The sequence below is a fragment of the Erythrolamprus reginae genome, chromosome 3 (genome assembly GCF_031021105.1).
Source record: "Erythrolamprus reginae isolate rEryReg1 chromosome 3, rEryReg1.hap1, whole genome shotgun sequence".
Taxonomy (NCBI): Eukaryota; Metazoa; Chordata; class Lepidosauria; order Squamata; family Dipsadidae; genus Erythrolamprus; species Erythrolamprus reginae.
This window is the reverse complement of record NC_091952.1, coordinates 131099257-131118621: the sequence shown is the minus strand read 5'-3', so window position 1 is coordinate 131118621 and position 19365 is coordinate 131099257. Positions and strand designations below refer to the sequence as shown.

The 19365-nt window shown below is 42.1% G+C and overlaps 1 protein-coding gene across 6 annotated transcripts in view; it reads left to right on the top strand.

Moving 5' to 3' along the window:
* Positions 1-18836, top strand: part of RASAL2 (RAS protein activator like 2) — a 271051-nt gene extending 252215 nt beyond the window's left edge. For 5 of the 6 annotated variants that reach the window (XM_070746687.1, XM_070746688.1, XM_070746686.1 and 2 more), the window contains one exon: positions 11450-18836. In XM_070746687.1, the coding sequence (XP_070602788.1) occupies positions 11450-11614 (165 nt within the window). In that variant the 3' untranslated portion in view covers positions 11615-18836. The remainder of the gene's footprint in view (positions 1-11449) is intronic. The other variant, XR_011558627.1, reaches the window with a different exon arrangement.
* The last annotated feature ends 529 nt before the right edge of the window (positions 18837-19365 follow it).

The following is a 19365-nucleotide window of genomic DNA, read 5'->3' as shown; positions in this document are numbered from 1 at the left end:
CGCGGCAAGCGCCCACTAGGGACAAACAGGAGATGGGGGATGTGGCGGGGAGCGTTGGAATTGCCTCCCCGCCAAAATTTCAGGGTAACATGGCCATCCCTCAGGCCAGGAACCCTCACTTTTGGTGCCATGAGTAGCGCCCGCCATTTTTAAGCTACGGAAGCTGCAATGGGCACACACACCCTCCTCTCCTTCCTCCATAGCTGCCGATAGCCATTTTCTGAGCTTTACCGAGCTAGGAGGACATTTGTTGGCCTACTGCTACGCAAGTGATCCAGGCCTTGAGACAATTCGGGCAGATTCTGCTACAGAAAGGAAGAAAGGACATTCCTCTGTGAGTAGCAGATATAATGTCAGACCCATCAGGGAATGCTTCCTCTGAAAATTTGGCAATGAGGGAAGAAGCCTCAAAGTCATCTCACAAGGGACCTTCCTCAAAATCTAGAGCCAAAAGTTCCTCCTCAGGCCTTAAGGAAGCAGAAAGGAGGATTAAGGCTCTGGAAGCTCAGCTGGAGGCCACTCAGAAGCAGGCCTCACTGATCCCAGCTTCCACTCCTCCACCTTCGGCCCTGGCATGCCCAGCCTTACCCTCGTTGTTCCCAGCCACTTCACCAGAGGAACAAATGGGTTCAGCAGCATCGGTCCACAGTGTAGATTTATCTCTAGGCCATTAGATTCCACCAAGCCAACCTACTGAGATGTCCTTTAGGACAGAATTCCCTGTACCCTCTTATCAGCAGTGTCTTCAGCAGGCCCAGCCCCTTGCCGGGCCCCAATATCCTATAGCCACATTCACGCCATCTGCAGCAGAGTTGCGTTCAAATGACACCTGGCAGAACTTGCCCCCCATGTTTCAGGATATGCTAACCAACGCATATTCCCAGGGGTTGGCATTTGGCTCACATCAAAGGGCAGGTCCTATTCTGACCAGGCCATCCAGAAGGGATCTTTGGTCAGCACCAGCACAACCACCCTCATTACAGGAATCCATGATGGAGGATGAGGAACTGGACAGCGACCAAGGACCTGAGTTACCTGAGGATGAAGGCCCGCCTTTAGAGCAGCCAGTATGCACGTCACTCTTCAAACCAGCACTGTTTGACGTCCTTCTATGGAATAGGAGATAGGAGGCTCCACTAAACCATCACAGGCGGCAGCTGGCCGATTATTTTCTGAACAAGCGAAGGAATCAAGCCACATCCCTTCATCTGAAATATTTATGGAGACGGTCAAGCGTCCATGGCAGCATCCAGCAACTGCACTAGGGCCTTCCTCGATGGAGCGTAGGTTTTACACCTTCGATCCCGAGATTGAGGATCTACTGGTACAGTATTCTGAACCATCGATCAACCAGTGGCAAGCCTCGTCTCGAACACGGTGGTTCCATCAGAGCTGGCTGAAGGTCTGAAGCCAGATGACCGGAGGGCCGAAACTCTGATTTGTAAGACTCATCAGATGGCCTCTTGGTCACTGAGAGCAGCCTCGGCTGCATCATTTTTCAATAGAGCCTGCATTCTCTGGCTCCAAGATATGCAGGCCAAATTAGGACCCGAGGATGGCCGACTTAGACAAGACCTCAGCAGACTAATTGTTGCTTAATTTGCATCCAGGGCCATGTCTACAACACGTTCCTCTCGCCGTTTACTCTGGCTGGGAACCTGGCAACCTGATGCCAAATCAAAGTGGTGTCTGGTCTCAGCACCCTTCCAGGGAGCTAAATTATTGGGGAGTCACTTGACTCGGTCCTCGTGGAGGACAAGGAGAAGTGGAAGGTGTTGCCGAAGTCCACCAGATGCATGGACAGACGCCAGATGCCTTTCTACCGCCGACAGCCCTTTCGGCAGGATTCTTCCTCAGCGAACCCCCACAACCCGAGATCGTATTCGCAAGGGGGGTCATTCAGGGCGGACAGAGGAGGATACGGACAGCGAGCCAGACAATACCAGCAGTCCAGGAAACCCTTCAAGAATAACAACCAGAAGGGATTCCGAGGACAGAAGTGACTTGGGGGAAGACACTCCCATAGGTGGGTGGTTCCAGGCCTATGCCGAGACTTGGGAGGCTACCACGACCAACACTTGGGCCCTTTCCACAGTATCCCAAGGGCTCCAGATCAACTTCTTCTACCCCCCTCTTCAGCGATTCCTACAATGTCCATGGACTTGTTGCCCCCAAAAGAGGGCCCTCCTAAAACAGCAGGTAGATCATTTACTCGACATTGGAGCCATAGAGAAGGTTCCCCCACATCAAAGAGGGCTAGGATACTATTCAATAGTATTTATAGTACCCAAAGCTTCAGAGGGATGCAGACTGATTCTCAATTTAAAACAACTCAATCTCTATGTGAGAGATTTGAGATTCAAGGGGAAGGTTTTGCGCATGCGCCAAGAGTAGACGCTCCCATGGAACGCTCTCCAGATGTGATTAGAGAAAACAAATCTTAACCCCTTAACAGCCTCTCAAACTAGGTGAAACGTGGACTGAGAGGTAGAGAATTTAAAAGAGACTTGGAATACCTGCTGGGATCAGCTAAAAAGAGGAGTTACAGACCAGAACTTTACCTTTAAAAAAGTGAATAAAAAAAACAAAGGGAAATGGCGACTATTCCAGATCTGGGGGGAAAAATGGATATACTCCTTCAGGCATTTGCAAACGTAGGACAACAACTCAAAGACATGCAATTAGCCATGGAAGAAGTGACAAACGGTATGAATGAATTAAAAGTCCAATCTAAGGATCAGGAGGCAAGGATCTCGAGACTTGAGGCAGATAGAAAAAAACAAGAGCAGCATATAAACAATTTAGAAGACCGGCAAAGAAGATCAAACTTACGTTTCAGAGGATTTAAACAGGATTTTGCTGAAAATAAGAATTTAATTCAATTGATTTACCAATGGCTCCTAGAAAACAAAATTAAAGTGGATTTGAATGTATTTGAAAGAGTTCATTGGGTCTACAGTCCTCGGAACTCAGGCAATCAAAGAGACGTTGTTGTAAGATTTGCCTTGGAGCGGAGGGCTGCAGAAGTTTTTAGAGAGCTTAAACAAACTCCTAATCTCCATTACAAAGGCTCCCCTGTCCGTGTCTTGAAAGATCTGTCTGCTCAAACGCTGCTTGCAAGAAATCAGATGAGACCTGTTGCGAACCTGCTTTTTCAGAACAATGTTCGTTTTACTTGGAAACACCCAGCTACGATTCTGGTCTTCAAAGGTACCAAAACTTATCTGGCAAGTTCTCTGGAGGAGGGAATGGAAATGCTTCGACAGTTGGGAATAAATCCGGATATAAATCAGCAGGCAACGTCAACAAAGGAGATAACTGGAGCTGATGGGGGAGAAGGAACAGGAGATGTGACTCATGATTTATCTACAGGAGATCCTACCAGCCAAGAGTCTGCGAAGGAGGAGAGAATCGTTGCACTAGAAAAGGAACTAGCTTTACTTCGAGAGAAGGGAAAGGAGGAGGGGCGAGCTACACGTCAAAGAAAGAAATAAGCACTGGATTGTATAATTGGCATTGTTGTTCCCAGCTGATTAGCTTTTTGGGTATTCTCTTTCCTTTCAATACTAAATAAGGGGAAAGGAAGGGGGGGGGGTTTGAAGGTTACTATTTGTTACTTAAATGGGTAATTTTTTAGAGCGTCCTTGAGGGATAGCAAAGCCATGGGTGCCTCTCGGAGCCAATGGAGTTTTTTTCCATTGATTCCCCCTTGAGGGAATGTTGAGGGAGGGGCACTTGGGTGGGGGGTTAAAACTACAAATGAAGAATCTTCCAATATGCTTCGCTTTACAGAGGAGAGAAATATATCTGAAAGGAATGGGTGAAAGGATTTTGATGTCACTAAATGTGAATGGAATATCGTCACAGAATAAACGTTATAGAATTATGAAACTGGCTAGGGACAAAAAAGTAGATTTCTTATTTTTATCAGAAACACATAAAGGGAGGAAAAGAGAAGATAAATTAATTAATTGTAATGACTGGGGAGGGATATATGAATCTAGGGGGGATACTAAAAGCAGAGGAGTAGCGATTTTAATACACCAAAGAGTTCCCTTTGAACAAATTCAGACTAAAAGGGACAAGGAGGGAAGGATGTTGTTTATTAAAGGAAAAATGAATAATAACATTAGCAGTAATCTATGCCCCAAATGCAAATACAAAGCAATTTATATTAAATACAAAGCGCAAAGCGCAGAAGGCATAGCGATTCTGGCAGATGATTTTAATATTGAATTGACAGCAGGGAAACAGGGAAAAAATAATTTGCCTTTAAATAAATTAGGTATGTTGGATCTTCATGCCGAAGCGACAAACAGTTTTATTCAGCTAGGCACAATAAGTTTAGCTGCATTGATTATATATTAATGAATAAAACTGGGAATACATATCTTAAAAGAGCTGAAACTGAAAGCATTTGGTTATCAGACCATTATTAGCAGTGATTGTATTTGATTTAAATAATAAACAAAAAATATGGAGATATAATCCTCTTGTGTCGGTAAGAGAAGAAGATAAATTGAAACTCCAAAAAGAATTGACTGAATATTTTAAAATAAATGATACGGGAAATATGAAGCAATCAATAATTTGGGATGCACATAAGGCCTTTATGAGAGGGAATTGTATTAGTACTGAAATCTATATTTTAAAAAAAATGAGAACTAGAAAGGAAAAAGCTAATTAAAGAAATAGAGCTAACTCAAGAAAGATTGAGAATCACAAGAAATAGGGAGTGGAATAATTTATTAAAAATTAAAAAGAAGCAACTGAGACTTATGGATGAAAAACAATGGAATAAAATGAGATTGATTGTAAAGCAGAAAATTATGGGATGGGGGAATAAATCAATGAAACAAATGGCAAATTATTTTTTTTTAAAAGAAAAATCTTGCATCGCTGCATTAAAGGATAAAAAGGGTGTAATAAAACGTAGTAATGATGAATTGCAAAAAATAATAAAAGAGTTTTATGAAAAGTTATATAAAAAAGATCAAGTCATTCTGCAAAATATAGAGGTTAAGGAGAAACTAATCGAAGAAGACAAACAATTAATATTTAAATGGGAAAATAACAAATGATGAAATTATTAGAGTTATTAATGGGTTGAAACCTGCTAAAGCTCCAGGCCCAGATGGATTTACAGGGGAATACTATAAGACTTATGTGATTCAATTATTACTATATTTGGAGAAATTATTTAATAACATACTTCAAACCTTTAATATTCCACAGTCATGGAAGACATCCGAGATTATTACTATCCCAAAACCAGATCGAGATTTGTTAGATCCGGAATCCTATCACCCCATCAGTTTATTAAATCAGGATTATAAAATATTTATGAAAATTATAGCAAATAGGATAGAGAGTATCTTACCAAAAATAATTGGTAAAGACCAATATGGATTCGTTAAAGGAAGGAAAATTTATGAACCAATTAGAAATGTTGTTAATGTCTTACACCATGCTACCACTACCAAAAAGAAATTATGTGTCTTAAAGTTAGATGTGTATAAAGCGTTTGATAAAGTTAATCATAATTACCTGTTTCAACTTTGTAAGGAATTAAATATGGGAGAAAATTTCTGTCAAATTATAAGAGAAATTTATAAGGATAATACGGCCTACATTAGGGTAAATGGAAATAGAACAGAGAAAGTTAATATTCAAAATGGAACTAAGCAGGGATGCCCACTTTCCCCCATGTTGTTCTCAATGGCAATTGAGGTTCTAGCAAATAAAATTAGAAATGATAAGGACTGGAAGGGTTACCGAATTGGAAAACCTGAATTGAAATTAAATCTTTTTGCAGACGATGCCATAATATTGTCTGAAACCTCCATTGAAATGATGAAAAAAATAATGGTTTTACTACAGGAATTTAAAGACCAATCAGGTCTTTCAATTAATATTGAGAAATCAGAAATAATTTGTTTAAATACAGGTCCTAAAGAGAAAATCGAGATACGAAAAATTTCAGGATTGAAATTAGGATGTAAAAAAATGAAATATTTAGGAATTTGGTTATTCAAAAACCCAAATAAAATTGCGGAGATAAATTACAATTTAATATGGGAAAAAATGCAAAAGTAAATTAAAAAGTGGAAAGATAAGACTTTGAGAAAAATGGCAAAAATAAGAGCTCTTAAAATGATAATTATTCCAAAAATGATGTATTTATGCCAAGTTTTACCAGGTACCTTCCCAGGAGTAAAATTAAGGGAATGGGATAACAAAATGAACTTTTGGATTGAAGGAAACAAAAAACCTAGAACAAAGAAACAATGGCTGATTGCCAGAGAAAAAGATGGAGGATGGGGGTGCCCAAGTTTAGAATTATATAGAGAAGCATTTCAAATAGAAAGATTAATGGAATTACAATTATTGACAGAAAAGGAGTGGGTGAAACTTGAAAGGGAGATTAATAATATTAAAAATAAAGAGATTTTATTTAAAAAATGGAGTATGTTATTTAATAACATAGTTCAAACCTTTAATATTCCACAGTCATGGAAGACATCCGAGATTATTACTATCCCAAAACCAGATCGAGATTTGTTAGATCCGGGATCCTATCACCCCATCAGTTTATATTCTATTAATCAATGTTTAGCCAATCCCTTGAAAGCAGCCTTAGATATTTGGTCAAAATGGCAAGGGAAATTAGCAAATAGGAATTCAAAATTATCAATGTTGCATGTTTTGAATATAAGTAATGATGTTAACCTAGGTAGAGTTATAAAGGAATTAAATGATAAAGGTATAATGAGAATAGAACAATTATATGAGACAGACAGAAGAGTTAATAGAACTTGCTTCGAATGGTGGTTGGGCCAACAAAAATGGTTGCAGATTAATGCAATATGTAAATATTTAAATAAAAGTGAGAATAAAGAAGCATTTTTGAGAGAAGAAAACTGTCTAGAGAAAATATTGAAAGAAAAGATTAATGATTCAAAAGGACAGGCTAGTAATATTTATAGCATGTTATTACAAGTGGAAGAGGAAGTGATTAAAGGCCTAACAAGATATTGGCAAAATGAATTACGGATTAATGAAAGCGAGATGGAAGAAGTAGTAGAAAATATACATAAGATAAAGAATACAAGAATTAGAGAGATGAGAAGGAAAATTTTACATAAATTTCACGCCAGTAAACTAGCACACTTCCAGAGGAAAGGGAAAGGAAATTGCTGGCATGGTTGCCAAATAAAAGGAGGTTTTATGCATATGCTCTGGGAATGTGTTGAAGTTCAAAAATTTTGTAAGGAAGTACAGAATGAAATAAATAATATGCTAAACATTAATTGGATAATTACAAAAGAATTAGCAATACTAGTTAAATATGGGGAATTACGAGAATTTAAAGAAATCAAAACAGCAGTTTTGGAAAGCGCTCAAGCAGTTAGGGTGGACAATAAATGGACAATCCAGAATTGGTACTGGTACATGGTGGACCACATCCACTTCGAAATTATGGAAATAAGATTAAATAACTTTGATGAAAATAAATTGGAGAAGCTGACAGCACAATGGAATAAGGTGAAAAATTATATCTTAAGTAGAATTTATGACGACAATGTGAAAAATAAATTCCAATCACTTTTTGTAGGTAAAGAAATGTAAACCGGAGCTAAGGAAGAAATTGAAACTTATTGTAAATAATTTAACCCCCTAAATGGTGGTGGGGTTTTTATTGGTGTTGGGCACGTTTTCTTTTAAGTATTTTTTGTTTGTTGTTAATTTAGTAAATAAACCAATAAAAAAAAATTATTAAAAAAAAAGAGATTTGAGATTCAAGATGCATTCCCTACACACCATTCTTGCATGCATAAGAAGGGGTGACTGGTTGACATCCATCGACCTGAAGGAAGCGAACCTGCATGTGCCGGTGCATCCCAACCATCGGAAGTACCTCAGGTTTTGCATCGAGAATCAACATTACCAGTACTGGGCGATGCCTTTTGTTTAATCCTCCACCCCGAGGACATTTACAAAACTCTTGGACATTCTGACAGCATCTCTCAGGTCTCGTTCCATTCGCCTTATGGCGTATTTAGGCGACATCGTTATCCTCTCGAAAGACCCAAACCGGGCGTGAGAGGACCTGGACCGGACCATTCAAGTATTGCAGAGTCATGGGTTTACGATAAACCTACAAAAAAGTCATCTGAACCCAACCGTCTTCCACACTTGGGCACCATAATAGACACTCGAACAGGAGAAGTGTTTCTGTCAGACAACCGCAAACAAAAGATCCGTGCCATGGTAGGATTCCTACGCCAGCGGAAATGAGTGTCCCTAGCCTTTCTGTCCCAGCTGTTAGGGACATTCATTTCTTGCATAAACATTGTACCTTGGGCCCATCTGCATGCCAGACCACTCGAGTGGTTCCTCCTGCCTTTTCAGCGGAATCGAACCAGGCATTCTACACGCCTTGTGACCGTAACCAGGAAGGTCAAGCGTTCTCTCCACTGGGGGCAATCAGTGGCACTGCTCCGGGGTTCCCCCTTTCTGGAACAGAAAGAAGTAGTCATTACCACAGACGCCAGCCTTACCGGTTGGGGGACCCACTCTGAAACACGGATGGCTCAGGGATTGTGGACATACGAGGACCTAGCAGAGATAAACATCAATCTCTTGGAATTACGGGCTGTGTTCCTGGCCTTACAAGTCTTTCGATCACAGAGCCAGGGCAAACACGTTTTAATACTCACAGACAATGTGGCCACTCATTCCCACATAAATCATCAGGGTGGGATGAGATCGAACAGACTGATGCAGGAGGCAGAAGTCCTGATGACCTAGGCAGAGAGAAACCTTCTCTCCATACGAGCAGAGCACATTTCAGGAGTAGACAACGTGCAGGCCGACTGGCTCAGCAGGTCAACCCTTCACCCGAGGGAGTGGCACCTATGTTCAGAAGCCTTTCAGGACATTGCCAACAGATACGGTATGCCGCTCATGGACCTCTTTGCCACTTCTCAAAATACTCAGCTTCCTCACTTTTTCTCTCAGTTCCCGTCACCTGGAGCCAAGGGGGTCAATGCCCTGAGAATTACATGGCTCCTCTACGCTTTCCCACCAGTGAGCCTTATTCCAAGGGTAATTGCCAAGATAATGTTGGAACAAGCCGAGGTTATCTTCATTGCTCCGTATTGGCCTCAGCGTCCATGGTTCGCGGACTTGATGGACTTAATGCTTGTTCCACCATAGTTCCTACCAAGGCACCGAGTCTCCCTCAGCCAGGCTTCCATGCTCCACCCGGACCCACATTGGTGGAAGCTTGCCGTGTGGCAATTGAGGGGGACCGGATGAGACGAACAGCCTTGTTTGACAAGGTAATTACAACAATACAAGCGGCTAGAAGGCCATCAACTACCCGGATATATCAAGCTACTTGGGCAGCTTTCAGCCAATTTTGTTCGAACATACAAGTGGAACCACAGTATTCATCAGTGGAGACACTGTTGGACTTCTTACAGTCCGGACTTGACAGGGGATTATCTCCCAACACACTACGCAGACAAGTAGCGGCCATTTCCACCATCGTTAAACTGGACAACTTCAGATCTATAGCCCACCATCTGTAGGTCAGAGATTTCATTAAAGGAACTTCTAACTTGCATCCACCGATAGTACACAGATTTCCTTCCTGGGATCTCCCATCCATCTTAGACACATTATCTGCACCACCATTTGAACCCCTTCGTCACATTCCGTTACGATTTCTATCAATTAAGACTGCATTCCTGGTGGCCATAACATCAGCCAGGAGAGTATCTGAACTGACAGCTCTATCAGTCAGGCCTGACTTATGCGTATTCTATCCGAATATTGTGCCTGGACCTGACCTTTTTGACAAAAGTTAACATGTTCTTTCATAGATCTAATGAACTCATTTTACCGGAAATCTGTTCCCATGGCACACACCCATTGGAGCTGCGCTAGCACAAGCTGGACGTGCGCTGTGCTTTAAAGATATACATTTGGCGAACTTCTCCACACCATAAGACGGAGGCCTTATTTGTGTCCTTCGCACCAACCTCTATGAGTACTAAGGTGTTATCTACAACGATTAGCCTTTGGATAAAATCCTGTATTGTGACTGCTTATGAATTACAGTCCTTACCGATTCCTGGGAATATTATGGCTCACTCTACGAGGAGCGCTGCAACATCAGCGGCATAGCTTGCACAGGCGCCCTTGCAGGACACTTGTCGTACGGCCACGTGGACCACTCCAAACACCTTCATTAAACACTATAAACTAGAAGAGTGCTGCAACGAGTGTGTGAAACATATACACCCCTGGTCCAGCCTTCTCCCACCCTATCATCATAACTTGGGTATATCCCACATTGGACTCTCCGCAGCAGTGCATTGGAGAAGGACTGTTGAACTTACCTGAACGGTCTTCTTGATGCACTGCGAGGAGAGTCCAAACCCAACCCGGGCAGTTGGCCCAGGGGCTCTAGTTAGTTGAGTTAATAAAGTTATGTTGTTTATACTACTCCTTTGTTTTTATTGACTGAGCTGTTGGGGGTGGCTATAGGGCGGAGCTAATAATTATTCTAATTTAACTTAGTCCCTAACCAATCAGGCTGAAGTATCACCCACGTTGGACTCTCCTCGCAGTGCATCGAGAAGACCGTTCAGGTAAGTTCAGTGGTCCTTCTAGCCTGGTACCTTTTATACGAGACTTATCTCCCTCTGTGGCTTTCCATCCACTAAAATGTACCGATACTACTTTGGTTATAATTCATATTTATAAGTGAATTCTGAAGATTTTGTTTAAAAGGCTGATTTAAAATATAATAATGCCACAGGATTTACAATATAGACTGCTGGATATTGAATAAATACAGTGGCTAAATTGAAAGCATATTTTCCCAGCTCCCTGAATTGAAAGAAGCATAATTTCCGATCCTTTGTTATTTATGAATGATGTTCCATATGGTTGCTCAGAACTAGGCCCACGTGGGTTATCTTCAAACTGTTTTATTCATTCAAAGCAGTGTAGAATCTGGCTGACGGTTTTGTGATAGACCATTTCAACATGAGAGTGAGAAACAAAAACCCCAGACAAAATTCTCAGTATTTGAGAAGAAAGGGTCAAATTATTCTCCAAAGCACCAGAGGGCAGGACACAGGAAACAATGATTGGAAATTAATCAAAGAGAGAAGCAACCTGGAATTAAGGAGAAATTTCCTAATAGTGAGGACGATTAACTAGTGGAACAGCCTGTCCATGCCATGTCCACCAAGCCATGCCAACAGAACCAGTAGTTTTTTTAAAAAATGGATTTCACTACTGGGCAAGTCTGTTGCATTTGGCTGATGGGCCAGGAAAAACTCTTAGAAGAAGCAATAAGACATTCATTTTATCTTCACTTTTCAAATCCAATGAAGATCTCATTTTATTTTGTTTTCTGTTGTTCTTGCAGGAGAGAAGGATCATCTCCCTGGATTCAGCAAATACAAGATTGATGAGTGCCCTAACTCAAGTGAGGGAACACTACGGTATGCAGGCCCAGAGCAGCGTCTCTCCTACTAATCCCCCCAGGCTTTCCATCACAGAGAATGGGGAATTTAGGAACAGCAACTGCTAATTTCCACTTGTCCCACCAATGAATTGCCATCTTTCATTTCCCTTGCCCACTCCAAGCCTAGTTAATCCTTTCTGTCACACCAAATGGGGAATTTAAGAACTGCAGTTGCTAACTACAAGTTATAGCACCAAACAAATTGCCATCTCTCATTTTCCTTGCCCACTTCAAGCCTAGTTGACCAACTCTCTTGGTGTTCTCCAAAATTTTCAGAAAATTTCAGGAAAAAACAGACAGCCTGCCACAGCCATAATAATGACCTGCACAAACAACCTGCTTGGGCTTCCTTGAAACATTGTAGCTGGTAATTACATTTCCACATTTCAATTTGCTAGTTTTTCAACTTAGCTCTCTACACTAAATCTCGACCATGGCACCAACATGCCCTGGTCCATGGGTCAGAACAGGCATCAATAGTATCCTGACTAGGTGACCACAGAAAAGCCTGTAAGTCAGGGGCCCGAAAAAAAATGTGTTAAAAAGTTTTAAAAAGTAAACAAGTTTTGAACATTTTGTTAAAATATATTATTTGGGGGAATGATAGCCATGTTGCTGACCCTTGTTTACTGCTATCTTGGGTTTTTTGTTGGTTTGCTTTCTCTAATCCCTTCAATAAATAGGTTTGTTCTGACAACTGGATATTTTTAAATTTAAATGTTATTAATCAGCTGTTTACATAGACCAAGAATAAGGAGTTTTATCTGAAATGTACTACTCTCCCCTGCCTTCCATTCCATCAGTGAGACATGAATACTATTCAAGAGTCTTTACCGAAAACATTTGACCCCGGTGAGGCAAGACAACTGCATCACACAAGTCATCCATTACCTCCCTGGCATTTCCTAGTTGTTTTCGAAGGCTATTTTCTTCGTCTCCTGCATTTGTGATTATGTCAGCACCTGTTGACATCTTCCAGTGGAGAGAGAACACTATCCATTCCTTCTCAAAGCCCACACTTTCCTCTTGTTGATTTCTCTCTCCATTCCCATATTAACCTGGGTACCTATTTGGTAGGCCAGGCAACTTTCTTACACTGAGAGGCAATTCATTCTCTTTTTCAGTCAGGATTCTTCTCTTCTTCTGCAGAGCAAAATCGGAAGCTCTACTTCCTTTCTCAAATGTAAAGTTACTTTCTGGTGGTTGTAAAAAGGACTGTGAGCTTTTCTTGAACAATTATCACAGGTATCTAGATATTACTTTGATTCAGAAAAAGTAACTTATGTCCTTACAGAACAAAAATAAGCTCACTTAACCAACAAGGAGGCTGTCACTAGTCCTGCTCACTAGCACCCCAAACTTCAGTCCTGCCCCTTGAACCAGAAGCGTGGCCCTATTAATTTTGCCACTTTTTGCCAACGCCTGCTCTTTAAAGTCTTCTGCCCACTGCTTGGGATTCTTGTGGCATGCTTTTCAGTTTGCCAATTAAATGAGAACATTGAAGTCTAATCCCTTGAATGCCATGCTGCTGGGGAAGGTTATGTATGCAGTTCCCTGCCCCCCACTTTCTGGAGCACCACAAAAAGATTTTATCTCAGAGGCATCCACCTCTGACAACAAGTAAAGAGTGAGAGGGAAACAATTGGCTTTAAGGGAGGTTTATGGTTCATTATGCAATAAGAGAGTAAGGTAGTTGCAGATGAAGCGAGAGACAGCTGAACAGTGGTGTCAAACCTTACTTTACTCCATAGTTGCCTGCACCTTCTTTTGCTCCCAGTGTGCATTCCTAAGGGGGGGGGAGGCTACAGAATGCAAGACTGTCTTCTGTTGCCAGCCAGATGTTATCCACCAAGAGCAAGTTATGTGAAGATTATGTGAGCAGCATTCCCAAAATAAAAGAACTGAACTCAATTGGTAAATTATGAACTATGGGTGGCCTGGATGGGAAAATGTGGTTTTACCTTCAGGGGTTTTGTAGGAAAATCCTAGAACTGACTTTGTTTCTGCTATACCTAAATGGAGTTTTCAATAAAGCTACATTCTTGGTAATTATAAAGAGCCAAGAGATCTGGCCCTTTCCAGAACAAACCTCCTGACTCTGGTCTAGGCATTTAAGTGTGCAGGAATGATTCAGTTCCCAATCACCTGGCTTAACTGCAGAAATTCTAGTCCCAGTTATGACTGTAAGGAGAGGATTACCTGTATATAAAATCCATGTTACTAATTTAAGATCCATTTCATGATGATTGTTGCTCAAAGGAAATGAAGGATCTCATCAAATTCCCCGATTTTAGTAAGAAAATTCTGCACTTTACAATTGGAGAGATGGCATTCCTCCTCCTTCTGGAGCCCAGGAGCATCGGCTTCAACTGGACCAGCCAGTGAACCAGGGCTTAGAGAAGTAGTGCATCTCCCCCGGATGGGGTAGCTAGGTTGGCTTTGCATGGGTGTGATGTGGGCGCAGGACAGTCCTGCCGGGCCGGTAGTAGGCCAAGGTGCTTTAATGGCATAGCCAGCAGCAAGTGGTCAGCAAGGTGCTTGGATGGAGTAGCCAGCAGTGGATGGCTGTAGCCAATGAGGCACTTGGATGGGGTAGCCTGTGGTGGGTGACCACGTGGCCAGTGAGGTGCTTGGATGCGGTAGCCTCTGGTGGGTGACCACGTGGCCAGCAAGGCGCTTGGGTGGGGCAGCCAATGAGGCACTTGGATGGGGTAGCCTGTGGTGGGTGACCACGTGGCCAGCGAGGTGCTTGGGTGGGGGTAGCCAGTGAGGTGCATGGATGGGGTAGCCTGTGGTGGGTGACCACATGGCCAGTGAGGTGCTTGGATGGGGTAGCCTGTGGTGGGTGACCACGTGGCCAGTGAGGTGCTTGGATGCGGTAGCCTCTGGTGGGTGACCACGTGGCCAGCGAGGCGCTTGGGTGGGGCAGCCAATGAGGCACTTGGATGGGGTAGCCTGTGGTGGGTGACCACGTGGCCAGTGAGGTGCTTGGATGGGGTAGCCTGTGGTGGGTGACCACGTGGTCAGCGAGGCACTTGGGTGGGGCAGCCAATGAGGTGCTTGGATGGGGTAGCCTGTGGTGGGTGACCACATGGCCAGCAAGGCGCTTGGGTGGGGCAGCCAATGAGGTGCTTGGATGGGATAGCCTGTGGTGGGTGACCACGTGGCCAGCGAGGCGCTTGGGTTGGGCAGCCAATGAGGTGCTTGGATGGGGTAGCCTGTGGTGGGTGACCACATGGCCAGCAAGGCGCTTGGGTGGGGCAGCCAATGAGGTGCTTGGATGGGGTAGCCTGTGGTGGGTGACCACGTGGCCAGCAAGGCGCTTGGGTGGGGCAGCCAATGAGGTGCTTGGATGGGGTAGCCTGTGGTGGGTGACCACGTGGCCAGCGAGGCGCTTGGGTGGGGCAGCCAATGAGGTGCTTGGGTGGGGATAGCCAGTGAGTTGCTTGGATGGGGCAGCCAGTGAGGCACTTGGATGGGGCAGCCAATGAGGTGCTTGGATGGGGTAGCCTGTGGTGGGTGACCACGTGGCCAGCAAGGCGCTTGGGTGGGGATAGCCAGTGAGTTGCTTGGATGGGGCAGCCAGTGAGGCACTTGGATGTGGTAGCCTGTGTTGGGTGACCACGTGGCCAGAGAAGTGCTTGGGTGGGGGTAGCCAGTGAGGCGCCTTGGGTGGAATAGCCAGCAGCCGGCAATTGCATTGCCAGCCTCAGGTTCCTTTTCACCTAACACACGTATTGCTTCACTGGATTGGGTGGTAGGCGGCGACATAGGTTGTAAGGGTAACCCGTCCACAACAGTGCGGGTTTCCCTATGCAGCCCAAAGTTTCTGGGTGTCTCTACAGTCTCTCCTGGTTCCTCAGGGTCACTAACTCTGGCTCTTAAATTGTCTCTATGTCTTTGCCACTCTTTGTATATCATTCTATCACCTTTTCTGAAGGGTTCTTCTTTGGAATGACGTAACCGCTTGGCCGTGAACCAAGGTTTATTGTTACTGTATATTTGCAAGTTCCTGGTTGGTACACATATGTCTTCACAGAAGCTGACATATGATGTAGTTTGCCAATCAAAATTAAAACCACCAGGCAAAATTAAATACACAATACAAGAGGGTTCATGAGGCAAGAAAAATTCAGAGTTCATAAGGCACAATGCAAGTCAAGGCACAGTGTCAATCCAAAGCAAGGCAGGAATCACAATGACTAGAAAAAACATAGCTATGAAATGAACATGTCGTTCCCAGCATTGCCTCCATCTCTCTGATGTGCAGCCTATCAAGATGGGTGAGGCTTTCTCTTCACATTGAACTTGCAATGTGGTTGAACTTCTCTCCTCCTACCTTTTATTTCCCTTATGTGTTCTTGGATCAGGTGTAGTAGAAGGCAGTTTTTCTTCCTCATCACAGATTGGTTGAAGCTACATGCTTTCCACTCCTTAGGGCTGTCCTGCTGCAAGTGTGCTTCAGCCAAATCCCTCTCACGTGGCTGCTCAGAGCCATTGGTCAACTCTCCTCCAGATTGGCCTGAAACTGGTTCATCCTCCTCCGAACTGACATTTGGAGAGGTATCTGGGAAAACATTCAGGGCGAGATCATATTACTTTGACTGCCTTTACCAGCATAGGCTCCATTTCAGAGTCTCTGCTAGCCTGGTTTCCGTCATTGGAAGCAGCCAACACATTGCCTTGAATGTCATTCAGTTAAACTCATAATCCCCTGGCATCCCAAAACTTTAATTCTTTGAACTTGACTACTGGCCAACCCATCCACAATGGCTAGAACTTTGGAACATGATCTAACTATCCTATCCACTCACTTGAGTTCTCCCTGCTTGAAAGTTGTTGCAAGCAAGCTCACCAAGAGTTTTACAGTGACTTTGTACTAAGTGTGAGCTTTTGCCCATGTCCTGCCTTTCACTGACTGTATTTGTTTACTCCTCCATAAAGCTTCTAGCAAACTGCACTTCTGTGTGTGATTGTCTCTGGCCTGGAACTTACTTACTTACTTCCCTTTGCTTTTTTTCTCTCTTTATCTTTTTCAACTTCTTCCTAAGCTGTTTCAACTACCTATTTTCAACCATAGCCAAAAAGACAATCCCCAATTTTTCCAGTAAAATTCTGAAATCATATTTAGGAAAGGTCCACTTCATCTCCACACCAGAACCACTTTATCCTACCATATTTTGACTATAAGAGGCATTCTCCTTTACTACTGTAAGGCATTCCTTATTTAAAGGCATTTATTTATTTATTGTCCTTTATTCATTTTTGTAAATATATTTTAACATGAATTGAAATGATAACAACCTTATCTCACACATTTGTCAAATGTACTGACAAAACCTTTTCTGATCTCCTCCTCTGCCTCTGTGGGAGCTACCGATAGGCTGCCCTTGTCCAGGATGCTTATACCTGGCCTTCAGCCATGATTTGCCAACTCCTGACCAAGAGGAAAGCAGTATTTATTATTATATAATATCCTTAGATTTGTTTTATTTTTAAAAAATCTATGAATACCTGCCAGTTTCCCAGAAATATATTCATCAAAGTTTTCTTTACTCTTGCTTCTTTTTTTGCAGGAAGCTTGCATTTTAAGAAACATTTCTTCGCCATTTTTTCATAAACTTTGTTTTTTTCCAATACTATTTTGATAATAAGAACAGAGGGTGATATATATTCTTTTATATCCTGGAATTGTGACTGCTTTTAAAAAAATGGGAATAGCTGTTAGTCTTTCCTAGATAGGAAACACAGCCAAATGAATTAATTCTACCTTAGCATAAAGCTACATTACAAGTCTGAAAGTCTCTAGCCATCTCCTTTAGAAGGTAGAGATAGTTCCTTCTGTATCTCTCCACCCATTATGCAGCTGTAGGCTGTGCCCTCACTTACCGCAGCATTCCCAAGGCAGCAATACCATTACAATTGTTTACAGTCTAAATATGGGAGACTGAATTTGCCATTTCTGAACAGAGAAGCAATTGGTACCTCCTTAACCCTGTACCAATCCCTACTTTCTCCAAATAACTCTTTTAGTCACAGTGCATTTTGTCTCTCTTATTACCATTTATTACCAACAAATTTATCAAACTAGGATTTTTCCACTCACAAAAATCAAGGCATTTTATGAGTAAAGAAAATGCTTGTGATGGATTAAAAGTTATCCTTTAGAGTTATCCACTTTTAATTTTAAAGTATTTAAAAAAGCATGTTCAACTAATTAAAAATTAAAATTCAACTTGAAAGAGGAATTAAAGTGGATGGTTCCTGTTATGTACCATCCAAATGAATTTGTTAATTCATTTGGATGGTACATTTTCTACTCTGGGTGTACATGAAGCCGAGTCAAAACTACATGGCATCATATACTACATGATAGGATTTGAGGTTGTCAGCCATAATTGCTTTATCGGGGGCGGGGTGGTGGTGGTTCCTAAATAACCTCAGATACATTTCTTGAATTGGGATACCTCTAAGAACCACCTCAGATCAACATTCTGCTCTTCATGTGGAAAAACAGCTATATGTTTCAGGGAAGTCCAAGCAGGTTGTTCAAGTGCATGGTGATGGCAGGCTGAAAGAGACACCAAGACCCAGAATGGCTGAATTTCATAGTCCTCTGAAAGAAGTAAAATCATTCTGAAACACCTGATGGGTTCGTCTATACATTTGTATCAACCTGCAATTGAAATGAGAAAGATTTGGGTTAAGGAAATGAGTTTCACTTGGCTGTTTCTTAGTCATGTAATGGTGCCATTTCAGAAATGCAAGCTTGTAGGCAGCTTTGTAATAATCTGGTTTGCAACTGTAATGTCTATTACCCAAATTTAGTTTGGTGTTGGCAAATTGATATCTATGGCCTTTGATTAGATTATTCCCTATAGTCTAAGAGATGGGGGCAAGAGTGGTATGCTGGCGAGAACTTTTATGAATTTTGTAAGTACAACAATACGCTTTCTTCAGGGCCTTAATGAAAATTATCTTACCAGACATTTGTTTTCAGTGTTAGTTTTCAATAATTTATTTCTATCTGGATCTTTATTTTGTGACTCCACACTCCACCCATGCTTCAAACCACAGTCCTGTATTTTTCTGCTCATAGTGCTGGATTCCTCAGGTCCCCAGGATCTACTTCTCCATTTCATTGTCTGGGTTTGTTCTAAAGAAGATTTATTTTTGTTCTGTGAATATTTTTGAACAGGTTCTTGTATATGTACAGATAGAGATACATTTGAGGTCTTTTATTGATATTCCTATAAAGAATTACAAAATAAAGTTTAACTTTAAAACAGTTTTGACTCAGTCTTTCTCTGCATTAATAAAAGTTTGAGCAGTTAGAGAACTGTTGAATATTCCCAACCTTAACAATGAACTTGTAACAGGGCTCACACTCTTGGGGCTGAGCTTCACCCATCCATGTGGTTTCTTAGCGCAACTGTCTAGTGAGGCATGCTATCAGGGAGGGAGGGAGGAAGGTCATGCAAATCATAAATAGGAAATTGGATATTGCACTGGAATTACTGAAAAACGATATATTGGAAGAAGATGTGAGTATAGAATCAAGGGTTTTTAATTTTCAAGCTGCTGAAAGCATTCCCAAGACATTTGTAGACTCTCCTTGTGTGAAGGTTTCTTAGAGAAAAGAGTATACACTTTCTCAGATGAGGCAGCATATGATTCCATATATGACAAAATATGCATTACATTATTGATGTTATCACAGATGAAATGATCAAAGAAAGATTAAAATAGTGAAAATTAGCAACATAGTGTATATGAATTTGTATTTGATATTCATTAGCAGAAACAATGAAAACAAA